Here is an 18006-nt window from a genome sequence, read left to right as displayed (position 1 = left end):
TGACGTCGGAGCAGAAATCGGGACTCGTCACTGAACCACACCTGTCTCCATCGCAGTTGAGGCCATTGTCGATGAATCTGGCACCACTGCAGTCGGATTCGACGGTGTTGTGGTGTTAAGATGACACCTCGAACTGGACGTCTGGCACGAATTCCTACCTCACGTAGGCGGTTCCGTACGGTCTGGTCGGATATCCTGCGCAAACCTGGTATTGCTGCGGCTGTGGAGGTGGCAGTAGTCAATCGTTCCCGAAGGTGGCGTACCCGGATGTAGCGGTCCTGCCCGGGGATAGTGACCCATGGTCGACCGGATCTAGGGAGGTCACGTGTTGATCCATGTTGCTGGTAACGGTCCCACAGTCTGGAGATGGTGCTTGGGGACACATGGAATGCCCTGGCAACGGCCGTTCTGGATTCGCCTGCGTCTAGTCGGCCGATGGCATTGTTTCTCTGCGGTTCACTGAGACGTGGCATGTCCTGGATTGTCAACTGTCGGCCAGATACAGAGGCCAGGCAAGCGAACACCCTGCACTTTTATACTGTCGGTGTTCATGTTGCACGTGCAGACAACGCACGTGCAGTGGTGACATGGTTTGCACGTGGCTGCGTTTTTGCGAATATTCACATTTTGGAACTTTATTGTACAGTAGCTGCGTTTTATCGAATGTAACCGTGGGAATGTGTTTGGGACATGCAATGACCTTATATTCACAAAGCATGAACCGGTAGGAAACATAAAATCGGAGTTATAACCCATTTGTACCCTTTTGCGTTTCTTTTTTTGAAGAGTATATGTAATAATTGCACGATACTCAGTTTAATACCATTTTATAAAATCATGTCTAGACATTGTAGTGGTATAGAGAACATCCCCTCACCCACTCAGATTAATTCGGACGTCCCTTTGACAAATATCATCCACTGGATATTAATTTCTTAATTATATAAAAAGCAACAAAAAACAAACCAGCACGATTTTACAAGAACAGTAAGGTAGTGTGTGTTTTAGTAGACATACTTACATATCAGTGTTTTTTGGGGGATTTAACATACCTCTCAGTACCGGGTATGTAGTGGCTGCTGCAGTGAGGGTGGTGGAGGTAGTTGGGGTGGTGGCGACGGCGGCAGTTAGGGTGGTGGAGGCGGTGGTGGTGGTGGTGGCCGCCACATTATTATAATATTCGTCACTGGAAATATAAAAAGATTACATAAAAATACAAGCATTGATGAAAGCCGTGTATATTGTATCAATAACCGAACATCGCCGTGTGGAACATAAAACATGGTGTAGAATGTTTTTAAAAATCAACTAGGACGATAGTGAGCTATAACAAAAATCTTAACTCCACCGGTCCAGAAACCCCTCCAGGTCAAACTGATCGATTCTGAAAAAGAGAAAAGACATTTATTAGTTTTATCGTGAATGGGATTTTTTTAAGTGAACTTTTGGTGTAAAAAATAATTTGGAACCAAACAATACTGATTTTAAAATGATAAATTGTACATGATTTATCTGTAATTTTGCCAAAAATAAAGAATCAAAGCAGTAAATATTTCTTTATATATTAGTTTATCAAAATGTATATATCATAAATAATTTTTAAACTTACGCATTATTATTGATGGTGTCCATCTTGATCTGTTGTAACAAAAAATGTGTTTGAATTTATACCCATCGCTGTTCCAGTAACCTACTGAAGAACTAGGTCAGTGACCTAGAAACCTTGAATCTCCCTGACCCAATGAGAATTGTTTTCTTCATAATTACACTTTCCAAGCAGCAACTAGGAGGGGACAAATTATTTATAAATAAAATAAAAACTTCCTGTGATACCCTACAATATTATAATAAATTCGAGTAAACCATGGTCCCTGTGACCAGGGGCCTCTCCCTCCAAAAGAGACAGTACTTCGACAGCACCCCTCAGGTTGCACACCCCAGGGATCCGTCTCTGACTGCTATCAGTGCTAAGCGTGTCACATGTTATACTTTGTAACAGTTCATTGAAACAATCCCCTTTCATAGTGTTCATATATAAAAAAAATGTTTTACATTCAGTAGATTGTGATATTGAAATAAAAGAATGACGAGCAATATTAATAATTTAAAATATCAATTTAAAATATATACTCAAGACTAGTGTTTTTTTAAGGTATAATATATGAAATATTTAAAATTATTATTACTGATGTCGATGACGTTAACACACACGTATAGTTCAGGTGACAATGTAAATAAGCACGTACATAAATAGTAACCTTGTGATCGGAAATTTCAAAGGAATTGCTCGTCACACAAATAAACATGTATATCTGGCATGTTTTCGCCAATCATACATTTTGTTCATAGCATGAATGTAATGTACTATTTTATGCGAAACAACACTAGGTCTGATGTATGACAACACCTTTGCCCTAATCTAAAAACGTATCTCTGCACACTACGAGCCAGTAGGGGTGCCAATGGGTTATTTTTAAATGTTACAAAAATAATTCCTGGGGTCTTTGCTCAATAATGCCCCTCACTACTGACCTAAAAGTACCCCCCTCTCCCATAGGCCTGTATTTTGTTTTTTTTAGATGGATCGCTTTGTCATCAACGCCACGGTGGATTCTTTCACGAGCAGCGACGACTTGCTTGCCTGGGCTAAACAATATGGGCTGGAAAACGACGAATACGTGAATTTAAAGCTCATAGAGCTACTATGTCAGGAAATTAAACAATCTGAAGAAGCCGCTGCGATGGAGATGGAACAATCAGAAGAAGCCACTGCGTTGGAGACTCCTCCGGGTCCCGAGGTTGAAGACTTATGGTCTCCCTTAACGCCTGAGGAATACGAGGAACTGATCAAACTGTGTGACGAACACTGGAATCCATCCTATGACGAACTGGCAAGGATTTGTATTGACGACGGGGAATGGCAACCAGAAGAAGAACCTATGGTTACCTCTGAAGAAGCCGACGACGTTAAACAGGGAAAAGGTCTGCCATGTTCATTTTGCAATGCCACGTTCAGAAGAATGCCCGATCTAATGAAGCATAGACTACAGTGTGCACAGAGACCATCGTCGCCACCACCGCCACTGCCATCTACATCGTCAGAGCCGCCATTGAAACGCCAGCGTACCATCAATCAAGTGGGAGGGATCGGGCCTGTTGCTGCTGCTACCGCTCCAGTAACCACTGAAACACCATCTACTCCCTACACGTTTACAAAGAAAGGTACGAGGACGCACAAGAAAACATCGGCAGTCGACACGACCTACGACATAAAGTTTGACGAGCAGTGGAGAGGAAAAAAGCTTAAAGATTTGCACCACGATTTGTATGGCATGTTTCAGGACGTTTTGGAACAAGCCACCATCGATCTACAAGGCAGCGACCTTGGACGTGTGATCGTCCATCACGATGCCCTGAATTCACCGATCGTCGTACCCCTACAACCGCTATCCGAACTGAATGCTGACGTCATCTTGGGACACATCGAGAAAGTACTCCAGAGCAACGAAGATTTGCCACTGGACACATCTTTCAGCATTCAAGTCGGTACCATACAAATCCCGAGAGGCGGTGTTGCCTGGGCCAAACTGAACTGCATCTCGAGCACAGACTGGCAAGACCTCGTCGGTGGTCTTTACCCCAAGACACCGCTCATCGATTTGATGATGCATCACAAGAAATGCCCTATATCTTGAATTTTTCTGTTGATGTTGATCATCACCTTATTTGTTTCCATTACCATAGTTTGACACCCAATAGCCGATGTATTTTTCGTGCTGGGGTGTCGTTAAACATTCATTCATTCGTTCATTCATTCATTCATCTATGAATGGTCAGGAATTCATTTCCTAAACTGTGTTTTAAAAACAAGTATTTAATATCTACTTAGTCAAATACATTGAATCTACAAAAGTAGATCTTGTATTATGCACAAGAAGGATTTGTCAAATTATAACTAAAGTTAATTTTATTATTCTTATTAAAATGGCATTTTAGACATCAGTAATTTTATCTAAAAGTGGAGATATAGAGAAAATGGTATGTTAAAAGCTTGGTGGGCCACCATCTTGGATTTATGGAAATGAACAATTAACTTGTAACTAAATTTGTTTAATTAGGTTTATTATACTAAATTATTTTTATAAAAAAACCCAATTGAAATAGCATTTTAGACTAATAAAAACATCCATCTAGAAGTGGAAATATAGTGAGAATAGAATCTTTAATTTTCAAATAGTGGCCATCTTGGATTTATGGAAATGAATGGAGTGTCAAATGGCAACTAAAATGATCTTATGTGGTTTTTACGTTTTTAAAGGTATTTAAATTGAAGTGAAATTGAAGGGTGTGTCAAATTAAAACTAATTTTGTGTTAATGGGTTTGTCATGATTAAAAGCCAAAACATAGACTATAAAATTCCAATTTATTTGCATTACCATAGTTTGACACCCAATAGCCGATGTATTTTTCGTGCTGGGGTGTCGTTAAACATTCATTCATTCATTCATAAAATTCCATCTAAAGTGGAAATATGGTAAAAATAAAATATCCAATGATTGAGTGGCAGCCATTTTGGATTTATGCATATTAGAAAAATTGCCAAAGAGTAACAACGTGTCATCAACTTCAAGCTGATTCTTCATATATTTGGTCTAAGGCCTCTGTAACTAAAAGTGCAATGTAAATCATTTATTACGGATTGGACGAAAATAGCAGTTACCAGTGCGCACTGTAAATAGAAGGGATTTACAAACGATGAAAATTAATGTCTGCACCCGTTGTTGAAAACGTGTTAAATTTATTTCTTTTTACTAAGTAAACTCTAAGCATTTATGCAGGTTGATACGAGACGAATCACAGGTCCAGAAGTTACACTGAACCCATACACATTTGTAAAGTTGATGTCGAAAAAGAGTGTGTAAGTTTTTGTGGTTTCTTAACGATTTCGTAGTCTGCTAATTCAACCTTTAAAGGGAGGGTAAACTCAAACAAGAGCCTTATGTGTTGGAAAGATGCATACCCAGACCACCAATACATACTGACATTTTAACAAATGAAAAATGTGTAATTTTAGAGTTAATAAAAAACCATGTTTATTCCTGCTAACTGGGGGCAGCAATTTTGTTTCGTTTTTGTGACGTCTGGTGGTATAGCTTGGGGCGAAGTGACGTCAGCTCCGTCCAAATCCTCTAAGCACAGTGTAAACAAACGCTCAAATTTACGACAAGGTGCTTCACTTTTATCAACCTGACTTGTAAAACAACATAAATGACTTGATAGTATAATAAACTATTTAACTACATATACTTCAATTTGCATCAATAGAACGAAATGGAGTTATAGTATTTTTCTCCTTAAAAAAAATCCCCAAAAAAGAGTTTATTATTAGGGCTATTGGTAGGGTACGTTCGACCAAAAACGACCACTCACGATACCCAAGTGATAATTTTCTTTTCTTTGGGACAACGTAATTGGTCAGTTTTGTGATTTTAGATGGGAAAGTCTACTTAAAGGGTTTTACAGAATTACTTACAGTAATAAAGCAGTACGGCTGATAATGTTCATTATGACTTGAGGGGTGTCCGCGCGGCTATCAAACAAAACTTTGTGATCTTAATAAAAGAGGCACATCTTTTTAGTGTGTCTAGACATAGTGTCTGGGGACCGTCTAAGTATACACCTGCCAATCAGGAACCACAGGTACAGGCCACGGAAAGAAAAGAACAATTAACCAAGGAAACACTCCGATTATTATTTCAGTATTTGGGTTAATTTATGTACAAAACATAATACAGTTATTTCAATACTTTGAAAATGGTGGTTTATTTTGTATTGAAAAATAATATATACTTGTTGTCAGCTTACTGAGATGGATATTATTACAGAACATTGCGATGCATCCGCAAAAATCAGGTGTGTTTGTTTCTTCAGTTCCTGACATGACACGTTAGGTATTACATAACCACCAGCTCGCCAGAGGGCATATTCACTGGGATGGTACAAAATGGCCGCGCCCGTTATATATAATAGCCGTCACATTTAACCATTTTATTAATTAACAATATGATTATACTTATTGATATTAAGCAATAATGTGCATTATATATCGTTGAATATGCATACCAGGCCAAATGCCTTAAATGTCACTTCCTTTAAAGGAAAGAAATGTGTTGTGTTTTTAAACAACACACAACAGTCAGTCAGTAGGTAGATTATATTCAACTTGGGAACACACAACAGTCAGTCAGTAGGTAGATTGTATTTAACTTGGGAAAGATGTTTAAAATCTGTTACGGGGGATAAGGACGACCCGCTGTAACAACATATTATATTTGGCAGGGGGAAGTTGATGAACCATTACCGCATTAGCCAAATACATTTACTATGTCCATGACTAAACGAGTCATGGATGAATCTGCAATGCCACTGATGGTCTGTGATTGGCCCCACTCTCCTTCAAACATTCTTTTACTTCACACAACATTCTCAAAATTCATTTTTTTTTAAATTCCCAATTTTGGACTTTTATCAAATGAACTTTTAATTTTTTGAGAAGGATATCTTGATTTTTAGAACTCATGCCATCAGATCATTATCAAAACATCTTTTGAACACTTTCTTATGCAGAGCTATGGTTTCGTATCATACACCAATACTTTATACATGTACATTAAAATGCTTGGATGGTACAGTATGTTTTATTGAAACAAGGTCATTGCGATTTAATAAACATACAGTTAAAGGTGCATTGTCTGTTTTTCTATTTTTAAATATCTTTTACTAATGAAAAAAACAAGCAAAACTTCAGTTTTAATAAACTTGTGTGTCTGTTCTATCAACAGATATCGTCCACTGTTAACACACAATGCTCAGATTTTGATGCCATTTTCTCTTTGTAAATAGCAGACCACTTTTGCCATTTAACGTAGAGAAAATGTCGTCGAGATTTGAGAGTTGGATATTGGCAGTGAATAATATTCGTTGATAGAAAACAACACACGATTAATTTTTATTAAAACTGCAGTTTTGCTTGTATTTTGCAATTTAGTAAAACATACCGGTAATAAAAGATAGGAAAATAGACACTGTCACTTTAATAAACATACATTTACAAACAGTTAAATTTGTCTGACTTTAAACATTTTTTATTTCAGTTTTGCGAGCTGGAGTGATAAGTCAGGCCCATGGTTCTGCTTACTTTGAACACAATCAAACCAAGGTTATCTGTGCAGTGTAAGTTTTAAGTCAAGAGTGTGATATAAGTATGCCATGCCTGAGACTTTCTAAGTCAATGGAATGAATGAATCAATGAAATGTTTTATGACACCTCCGAACAAACGGAAAAATGTTATATCGGGTGTCAGTGGAAAAATTTGCCAAATTATCCATGAAATGTTAATAGTTGGAGAAACCCATTGCAGGGATTAAGCTACCATGTAATTTGGGGCCGGTGACCGGTCCTATTCCCCTAAACTGGATTCCCAATTAGGAATAGAGCTTTTTACCAATTAAGATTTGCCGATTTCCCAATTACACTTTGACAGTTTCCCCAATCGGCTCAGACAGAGGTTTCTCCATCAGGGGGTCCGGCATGTCCTGGTTTGTGAAATTGGAAAACAAGGCTAGTCCCACTTGGAGACCGGAAGATAGGTGGTCAACACTTGATTTCTCAGGCTATAGTCAACTCTTTTTTTTTTTTTTCGAAACTAGTACCTTTCGGATCCTTGGTTATTGGCTAACATAATTAACACAATATTAATAATGAAAAAAACCCTATTGAAATAAAACCGGGGGCGAGTGAGGCAAAAGTTGTGTCTGTTTCACATAAAACGTTTTATCAAGCAGCCACTTGTCTTCAAATGTTACCTTTATTTTCTCCCCAATCAGCTAATTTGGAAGGGGCCCAGTGGTAAAATGTTCGCTTGATGCGCGGTCGGTCTAGGATCGATCCCCGTTGGTGGGCCCATTGGGCTATTTCTTGTTCCAGCCAGTGCACCACGACTGGTATATCAAAGGCCATGGTATGTGCTATCCTGTCTGTGGGATGGTGCATATAAAAGACCCCTTGCTGCTAATCGAAAGAGTAGCCCATGAAGTGGCGACAGCGGTTTCCTCTTTTAATATCTGTGTGGTCCTTAACCATATGCCCGACGCCATATAACCATAACCGCACACACACACAAACACACATAAACACACAAACGCATATATAAATACATATATGTTTAGTTATTGCAAAATTAATGAGGATATCTTTCCAAAGGGATGCATACGTCGTCTTTAAATAACTGATTTGTATACTTGGCACCCCATAAGGTAGTACTAAACCAAATAACTTCCGCCTGAGTCAAAGTTGGAGGTGCACCCAACTTTTGATAGAGAAGTGAACACCACAAGTCCTGTGATTGGGTATAAATGTGAGTGTGTTGGGTGTAAAAAATAATAGTTTCATCTGGGTAAAAATATATGCAATTTTATTTCATCTAGTACCAATGTGTCAAGTAGCCTTGTGCTTGAAACATGTATGGGATACCTGTAAAAAAAAGTACTCGAATTTTGTGTGGAACTATGGTAGTCATAGACACTACCCGTTATCTCAGAAACGAGCAGCTTGACCCCCAATTTTTTCTGATTCACTTAAGTGTGATTGGTGGTAGTATTTATATCCATGGTGTTTATGTTGATTGACACGCTGCAGGTAGGAGTTTTAGCCACATATGTTACTATTGTCGTCTATGGGATTTGATTTGGTAGTATACACCCATAAGTGATAGACCTCAAATAGACAGCTGTCAGAGAAATACACTGTGAACAACCTCAGGGCAGGGTAACATGAAATTGGGGCAAGGTAGCCAAAAACGTGACTGGCGCATTACATTATATTTATTGTTAGCTAGAACACTGACTTTTTAATTGTCTTTATTAAATCAATGTTTATGGTCAAGATCAGTCCACGTTTCATCTGTGCATCGTGTCAGTTTATCCATCTGTCTATTAATAAAATGTCACATTTCTCAAAGATGTTTGAAGACTATCCTGCTTTCTCTACTATATTATATTTACTGTGATTTATAAATTTTACATTCCAGAATGTCTCTGCAGACTTTCCTGAGAAGCAGGGGAATCCCACCTGAAACTGTTAATAAAATGGAAGCAGATAAGGTGCGTATGAGGAAGAATCTAAGGCCTAATAGCAGTGTTTGAGATTAACAATTTTGGCCAGTATCCCAGTGGGATACTAACATTTCAAAATCTGGTATTCCACCTGAGAATTTAGTATTATATTGTATCCCGGTGGGATACTGGGTTCTTAAAGTCTGGTATCCAAAATTAAATTCTGGTATCCCCGGGATATCGGGATACCGTTAATCTTGAACACTGGCCTAAGCCTACGATGTAATACCATGTTGGCAACCAAATACACAGGCAACCATCATTTATTATTCTTCTGCCTTGTCAACCTTTTAAGATGCCATGCATTCGAGTATTCAGAGGGTAAACGTAGAGGAATGTACAGTGAAGAAACTAGTACATAATCTACCCATAAATCTTTGTTGTAGATTTGAAGGTATCATCAAATTTGCAAAAACAAAATAAAAATAACCTGAAATAATGGTAATTGACTAAGTAACATTGTTAATAAACCAACTGGTAAATTCTTAGATTTTTCCTGATAAAATAAAAAATTCTAAAGTAATAATTACAATATTTAAGAAAGATGATCCCATATTATTTTAAAGTTATATCCTATTTCTCTTATCCCAACAATATCAAATATCTTAGAAAAAAAGATCATTATTCCGTTATCTTCATACTTTACTGAATAGAAACTTGTTTTTGATAATCAGTGTTGTTTTATACCTGCAGGAGTGGGATGTAGCTCAAGCGGTAGCGTGTCCGCCTGTGAAACGGTCGATTGTCAGATCAATCTTTTTCAATGGACTCATTTGCAGTTTGGGCTATTTTCCGTTCCAACCTGTGGTCCACAACTGGTTCATCAAAGGCCGTGACATGTGCTGTTCTGTCTGTGGGAAAGTGCATATAAAAGACCCCTTGCTGCTTATCAGAAAGAGTAGCCTATGTGGCAGCAGCAAGTTTCCTCTAAAAAAATGTCAGAATGACCATATGTTTGATGTCCAATAGCCGATGATTAAAAAGCATTCAATGTGCTCTAGTGGTGTCATTAAAAACAACAACTTTACTTTATTTATTTTGTCTTAAACCTAAGCACTGCAATAGTAGATGTAAATAATTCGCCCATTTGTTACTGTTTTTGTTTTACTGGTTTGTTATGCAATAATATACTTCTAAAAAGTATGCAATATACTTCTAAATAAAACATTGTGTAATTTCATTTGAGATATTTGGAGTCAAATGAAAATCTTGTTCTTCTTCTTGAGAGCTTTCTTAATTCCTGCGATTACAAAAATTACCTCTCGCAAACCAGATGAATGATTTTTAGCAATGTTAAAATGGTACATTATTTCTTTTTTTTCAGATTGACATAGATGTAATCATTGAAATGAGTGATTTGGATCTCCAGGAATACCTTCCTAGCAAGGGTGACAGGGTAGCTCTCAAGGCTTTTGTCAATAGACAGCAATCTGAAACTGAAAACGACAAGAGGAAATTATCCCTGATTGAAAACCTAAGAAGTCGCATGAAGTTAGCATCCAAGTCGAAATACCCATCAGATTCGGATGACGAGAAAAGCACACTATCCAACCTGAAGAATCACAAGAAATTGCCTTTCTTCTCCAGATGGAAAGAACTGCTATGGCACTGTCAGTGAATTTGTCTTTGACATATCCAGCGATGTACATGGGACGCAGCTGATGCATACAAGCGAATCAGTGGAAGACATCAACAGGCTACATGTGAAACACCTCAGGTGTTATCTTTTGGGTAAAAAAAGGAACTTTGACAATTCTGACAGTGATGAAAATCTACCTGAAATGATTAAATGTGATGACAGGAAGAGAAAAAGTGTTGGTTCAACCATGACACCAGTATCCAAAAACTTTGTGGCAACTGAATCCATTGCAAACACTATGGACAGCATTCAAGTCTTACAGTATTGAACATCAAATGACTGTTCCGATAGTAACAACATGGAAGCTTCTGCAGTTGAACCACATGAGGAATTAGCACATGATGATCAAATGGTCCAGAGTGAATTGATCCTTGTCAAGCATGATGATTCAGTGGATGGAGCACTGCAGTATGATGGCTCTCATGATATGACCGCTCCTGGATTATTTACACTGGCAATAGACCAAAGAGATCTAATGAACCTCGATACATACACACCTGTTCTGGCACAGGATGCTGCTGATCTGCCCAATATGCAGGAATGCAAAGCATCAGAGCCTGACCCAAGCAGTACCAGACAACCTGTAAACGTGTCAACACAGTTTGATGCCGAAAACTATCTGTTAGTGGATGCTGATGACTCTGGCGAGATACAGTTTGGCACACTACCACAGGATGGTATAGACCAGGATGACACTCTCCCTGTTGTGCGTGAAATTACAGTGCACCGTGGGCATGTCTGTTGTGACTTTACGACATTCTTCTCACAGAAAGAGAACCAATCAAACCACTTGACATTTGAAATCAAAATGTTAAAGGAAGACGGAACACCAGAAGTGGCTGAGGATAATGGAGGCGTCATGCGAGATGCTCTTGCTGAATTCTGGGACACCTTCTATCTGCAATTCACAGAAGGTAACACATATAAAGTTTCAGTTCTTCGCCATGATATGACAGAGGTACAATGGAAGGCTGTCGCAACCGTCATCAAGATTGGTTTCATGCAGGAAGAAGTCTATCCGATCAAACTTGCACCTCCTTTTATGCAGCAGGCCATCTTTGGTACATGCAATGTTTCTGATTTGCTCGAGTCCTTTCTGAAGTTTGTGCCCGAGATGGACAAGACCATTCTTCAAGCTGCTTTGAAGGACTTTGCATTTGTAGATGAGGATGACCTTCTTGATATAATGGAACAGCATGGAGCTAAAAAGCTGATAAATGCAGACAATGTTGAACGCATTGTATGTGAAATAGCTCACAAAGAACTGGTGCAAACACCAATATTTATTGCTGACTGCTTCTATAAGGTGCTTCACAGCACTAGTCTAGCCCAGGAGGATTTATCCCTTCTCTACTGCAAGCTGTATCCAACTCCAAGAAAAGTGCTGAAATCACTCATGTTCCCAGAACAGATGAGCCAAGATGAAACAGTGCTGAGTTCACATATAAAGAAACTTGTACGTGAAATGGATGACCCAGAGTACTTGGGACTCTTCCTTAGATTCTGCACTGGATCTGATATCATGACCAGCAAGGCTATACATATCCGGTTCACCTCGAGTGATATATCGGCCAATGTGCGCTGCCCATCATCACACACATGTGGATGCGTTTTAGAAATTCCAAAGAGTTATGCACAAGATCCATATGTTTCACTGAAAGCCGATTTCCTTGCATTGCTCAAGAACAGATATTGGCAGATGGACATTGTTTAATGTCCAAGACTGCTCTGCTTTTTTTTACAGGTTGCTAAAACATATTTAAGTTATTTTTGAAAGTGTTGTAATAGATCGATTTTAACAATGCCAGGTGGATGCTGATTTTAGTTTGCCAGAAGTGTAGGCAATTTAAAGAAACTTACTGTCGGAGAAATACTATTTTTTTATTCGAGAACTGTTAAATAGTTTACCAGGTAGGGGTAATTTTAATATTGCCAAGTACATGTTCAGTTTTAATTGCCAGGGCAAGTGGACATTTTAAAATTGCCATGAGCATTATGTATTTCAGTTTGTCATTTTATAATAGTCATGTCTATTTTATTTTAAGTGGATGTTCAGTGCTGTCCTCATAAAGGTACTCAATACACCAACAAAGTAACAGATTTGTTGCATCGATTAACCTTTTTCATTTAATATCTTAACCTTGAAGACAGCAAGGGCTTTTTTTTAATCTGCCAGCAGGTTTCATTTTAGCCTTGTTGGGTCATATTCAGTTATATTTATCAGTTCACATGGACATTGTAATGTTGCTAATAACATGTTTTACTTTGCCAGCAGTGTGCTCGTGTTAATAATTTTCAAATCCATGTTCGGGTTAGTTTACTAGGCACATGTATGTGAAGATATTTTAATATTTAACAGATCTATACATACTGTATAACATTTAACATATGTTCAAATCTTTTATAAATATGTCTAAGCAAATTCTACACGAACTAAACATTTTCCAGTCATATATCCCAGTAATGTCCACATTGGGAGCACTGTACCAGTTATCAAACGATAGTACATTTTGAACATTTTCAAGTGCAAACATGAATAATTTTTTTCTGATCTTGATTTTTTACCCTAAAATATTGACTGTCTTTCTTGGAACATTTATAATAAAGTGCTTAATTAAGTGTATACACTTGTATTTCTTTTCTTAAAGTTAATACCCAGGCAGTTTATGATTAACTGGTAGTGGCCTTTGATCAACTGACCTAAAAACAAAAAAGGTTCTTATAGCCCCATCGGTAACGAATTCCGCATGTGGTTACAGTTTGCAACTTGTACTGAATACTGTGAATATCTACCATATTTCACTAGAGAACCTATCATCCCGTAGCTTTTGTGAAAATTACAGAAAATTACACTGAAGGGTGTGCTAAACCCAATGTGTGTGTATGGAAATCATGCACTTCCATGGCACCTCTCAGTGTCAATTTTGTCATTTTTAAAAGGCTGGAGAACCAACACACTAAGATGGAGGATAGGATTTGTAGGATAATACTTAGAATCAATGTTGATTTAAACAGTTTCCATATTTCATGTTAAACAAGATTGTGAAGATTAAAGAAGATAACCAGGGCAGAACATATTTGACAGACAAAAAATAATAGTTTTGGGTAATATTCAGCACCTTTGGCCGATTTTACCAGCTAATTTCAAGCTAACCACATCTAACTGCTTAGACCGAGTCTTCTTAAATATAATTTTATTTTAGGCATGATTTCTGTTTCATCAACTGTGGTGAATGCTCTTTTTATTCGAAAACATGAGCCATGATAGTGTTTGCGCTGATGTTGCTAATTGAATCAGTTTGAAAATGCTCTATCATTGTACAGCCAGGATTCTTAAAAATGTCTATTCTTCTTGTTTCAACATCTACCATAAGTTAATTTGACATGTGTATGTCACTCACATCTGCATCCTCTATGGTATTTGTCACAAGTGATCTTAACAGAGAACTTAGACGTGGGTAGAGATTACATGATTAATTCATCATGTTTAGACCGCACTTTAAGATACTTAGACTTTTGATGAAATTAATTCAACAGTTAGACCTGCTTTAACATACTTTTGACCCGTTTTAAACGTTGTACTTGGTGAAATTGGCCTCTGGTGTCTTAGGGTCCTGTATGTTCTAATCATACATTCTGTTTAATACTGATTAGTTCATTCAAAGGGATTGGACATAATTAAAATCCAAATGTATCTATGAATATGTAGTTTCTTAGTGGCACCAATCCACGATGTATGTCAAGTGAAGAGTCGAAAGAAAGAAATGTTTTATTTAACGACGCACTCAACACATTTTATTTACGGTTATATGGCGTTATAAGGACCACACAGAGGTTGAGAGGAAACCCGCTGTCGCCACTACATGGGCTACTCTTTCCAGTTAGCAGCAAGGGATCTTTTATTTGCGCTTCCCACAGGCAGGATAGCAAAAACCATGGCCTTTGTTGAACCAGTTATGGATCACTGGTCGGTGCAAGTGGTTTACACCTACCCATTGAGCCTTGCGGAGCACTCACTCAGGGTTTGGAGTCGGTATCTGGATTAAAAATCCCATGCCTCGACTGGGATCCGAACCCAGTACCTACCAGCCTGTAGACCGATGGCCTAACCACGACGCCACCGAGGCCGGTGTGAAAAGTCGATAAATATGATTTTACGTGGATAATTTGAATTTTCAGATATTTCAGAATCATTAAGAAAGCTCCTCCGATGCTTCTTCAATTTCTGCGAGAAAGAAAACGTCTGAGTAAAGAGCACCAAATGACTATTCCATATGTCCACAGGAATACGTATTTAATAAAATATACTGTTTACTAAACGAGACAAGAGTTTCAATTTGCATCTGCACCAATGAGCATTTAATATGATCAGAAGGTGATGTCACATCAGAGACCTTTCGGTTAAACACTAATAAAAACATATATTCCATTACATCTAAATATGCATGTTTTAATTCCATACTGCGCAAACCAGATCACATTTTGTGAGAGTATCGACCAGACAATAGCTATACACACCAACATAACTAATATTAATACCATTCAATAAATTGATGAATATAGGGTGTTTTTGTCAAAAAGAAAAGTGTATTAATACGAGCGTCCTCTTTTCAAACAATCTGTATGTTGATTAATTTGTTTAATAATCAACGTAGTGTTTGAGATCATAGACATCATCAATGATGCCCGTTCGTGTCCTTCATTTATAGTATCTCTATGACTAACAATAAGAATGAATGTATCCTGTGATCACGTGTCTGAGCATGCCTGGTGCAACTCCAATACATATGTGTCTTCCAAGAGATTGCTAACTACAGCTGAAAAGCAGTCCATTAATTTTTCATCTGAAAATGCTGAAGTGTACAACAGGCGTTTCTCTATGGAGGAATTGCAGGATGCTCTTCGTATAGCCCTTGATACTTCAGTAGGTCCAGATGAAATTCATTATCAGTTGTTAAAACATTTACCTGAATCATCTTTGATGGTTCTTTTGAATATTTTTAATAACATCTGGATTTCTGCTGACTTTCCTTCTGATTGGAGGAAAGCTATTATCATTCCTATTCCCAAGCCTGGTAAGGATCCAACCAATCCTACTAGCTATGGCCCTATCGCTTTGACAAGTTGCATTTGTAAAACCATGGAACGCATGATCAATCGTAGACTTGTCTGGTATCTTGAATCTCACAATTTGCTCACTAACGTGCAATGTGGGTTCAGAGCTAGACGTAGCACGGTTGATCATCTTGTTAGATTTGAAACGTTTTGTAGGGAAGCTTTCATCCATAATCAGCACTTGGTTTCAGTGTTTTTTGATTTGGAGAAAGCTTACGACACCACGTGGAAGTATGGGATTTTAAACGACCTCCATGGCATGGGCCTAAGAGGTCGACTTCCAGTTTTTATATCTCAGTTTTTAAGATATAGATCTTTTAAAGTCCGGGTGGGGTCGACTTTGTCCGACATTCACCCACAGGAGATGGGTGTGCCTCAAGGTAGTATCCTGTCTGTAACTCTATTTTCTGTGAAAATTAACAGCATCACCCAGTGTTTAACACCTGGTGTCGATTGCTCGTTATATGTCGATGATTTTCAGATTTCCTATAGATCGTCCAATATGAGTATCATTGAACGTAAGTTGCAGCTTTGTTTGAATAAACTTCATCAATGGGCAACTGACAATGGCTTTAGATTCTCAAAGGCAAAAACGGTTTGTATGCATATCTGCCAGAAAAGAGGACTTCACTTAGATCCACAGTTGTTTTTGGACAAAAATCCAATTCCAGTTGTGGAGGAGACTAAATTTCTGGGGGTTATATTTGACAGGAAGCTATCTTTTGTGCCCCATCTTAAATATGTTAAAAAGAAGGGCTTAAAAGCTCTCAATATTTTAAAAGTTATTGGTAATACGGAATGGGGAGCAGACCGCAAGGTTATGCTCCGTCTGTATAGATCTCTTGTGAGGTCTAAACTTGATTATGGACGCATTGTGTATGGGTCGGCACGCAAGTCTTACTTGCAGATGCTAGATCCTATACACAGTCAGGGACTTGGGCTTTGTCTTGGTGCGTTTAGAACATCACCTGTAGAGAGCTTGTACGTTGATGCACATGAACCTTGTTTGGGTGCTAGACGTGCAAAGCTTTCTCTGCAGTATGCTGCCAAGATTAAATCTTTACCAACACATCCAGCTCATGATGCTGTGTTTAACAACAAATATATGAAGTTGTTTGATGCAAGGCTAAATGCTATTCGTACATTTGGTCTTCGCATTAAGCGTTTTTTGTCGCTTTCCAACATTGATTTAACTGACACTTTGGAAACTCCTTCATATTTTGTTTTACCACCATGGTGTATTACACCACCTAAAATTGTGTTTCATCTGGCGCATCTGAAGAAAGATCGTACAGATGCTGTAGTTTATAAACAATTGTTCATGGAAATTCAGGACAAGTACCGTGATTACATTCCTGTGTATACAGATGGATCACGGGATGGGAATTCTGTGGCTTGTGCTACAGTTTTTCCATCAGACACAATACTTTCCATGCGACTACCTGACTCAGCATCGATCTTTAGTGCTGAAGTTTGGGCAGTCATTAAAGCCTTAGAAGAAATAAAGGATTCTAGTGCATCCAAATTTATTATTTTTACTGACTCACTTTCTTGTCTCCAAGCTTTACGTAATATGAAGCTGGACCATCCCTTAATTGGGATGGTGATACGAAAGTGTGTCTTTTTATCTATTGGTAATAAAGACATTGTATTTTGTTGGGTACCCAGCCATGTTGGCATCAGGGGTAATGAAAAGGCAGATTTAGCTGCCAAGTCTGCTTTGGATTTGCCTCATGCCAGGGTTGGTGTACCGTATACTGATTTTAAATATGGTATTAACAAATTTATCTTTTCGATTTGGCAACGTGATTGGGACGGTGAGGTTGCGAACAAGCTTCATGCTATCAAGCCAGTCTTGGGAGAGTGGCAGTCCTCCTATAGACGGTGCAGGAAGGATGAAATAGTTTTGTGTCGTTCCCGCATCGGGCATACATATTTAACCCATTCATTTATCTTAAAGAAAGATCCTCCACCTCAGTGTGAGCACTGTCAGTGTCTTCTGACTGTGCGACACATTTTGGTGGAATGTACCCATCTGAAAGCAATTCGAAAAGATATATTTGGACTACGAACTGTG

General features: G+C 38.2%; 1 protein-coding gene across 1 annotated transcript; it reads left to right on the top strand.

Moving 5' to 3' along the window:
- The first annotated feature begins 7019 nt into the window (after positions 1-7019).
- Positions 7020-10857, top strand: LOC121377798. Its single transcript, XM_041505896.1, has 3 exons — positions 7020-7234; positions 9091-9163; positions 10500-10857. The coding sequence occupies exons 2-3, from the start codon at positions 9092-9094 to the stop codon at positions 10791-10793; spliced, it is 366 nt and encodes a 121-aa protein (XP_041361830.1). The 5' UTR covers positions 7020-7234; position 9091; the 3' UTR covers positions 10794-10857.
- The last annotated feature ends 7149 nt before the right edge of the window (positions 10858-18006 follow it).

The sequence above is a fragment of the Gigantopelta aegis genome, chromosome 7, assembly GCF_016097555.1.
Source record: "Gigantopelta aegis isolate Gae_Host chromosome 7, Gae_host_genome, whole genome shotgun sequence".
Classification (NCBI taxonomy): Eukaryota; Metazoa; Mollusca; class Gastropoda; order Neomphalida; family Peltospiridae; genus Gigantopelta; species Gigantopelta aegis.
Note: the sequence above shows the minus strand (reverse complement) of the source record. Positions and strands in the feature narration are given on the sequence as shown.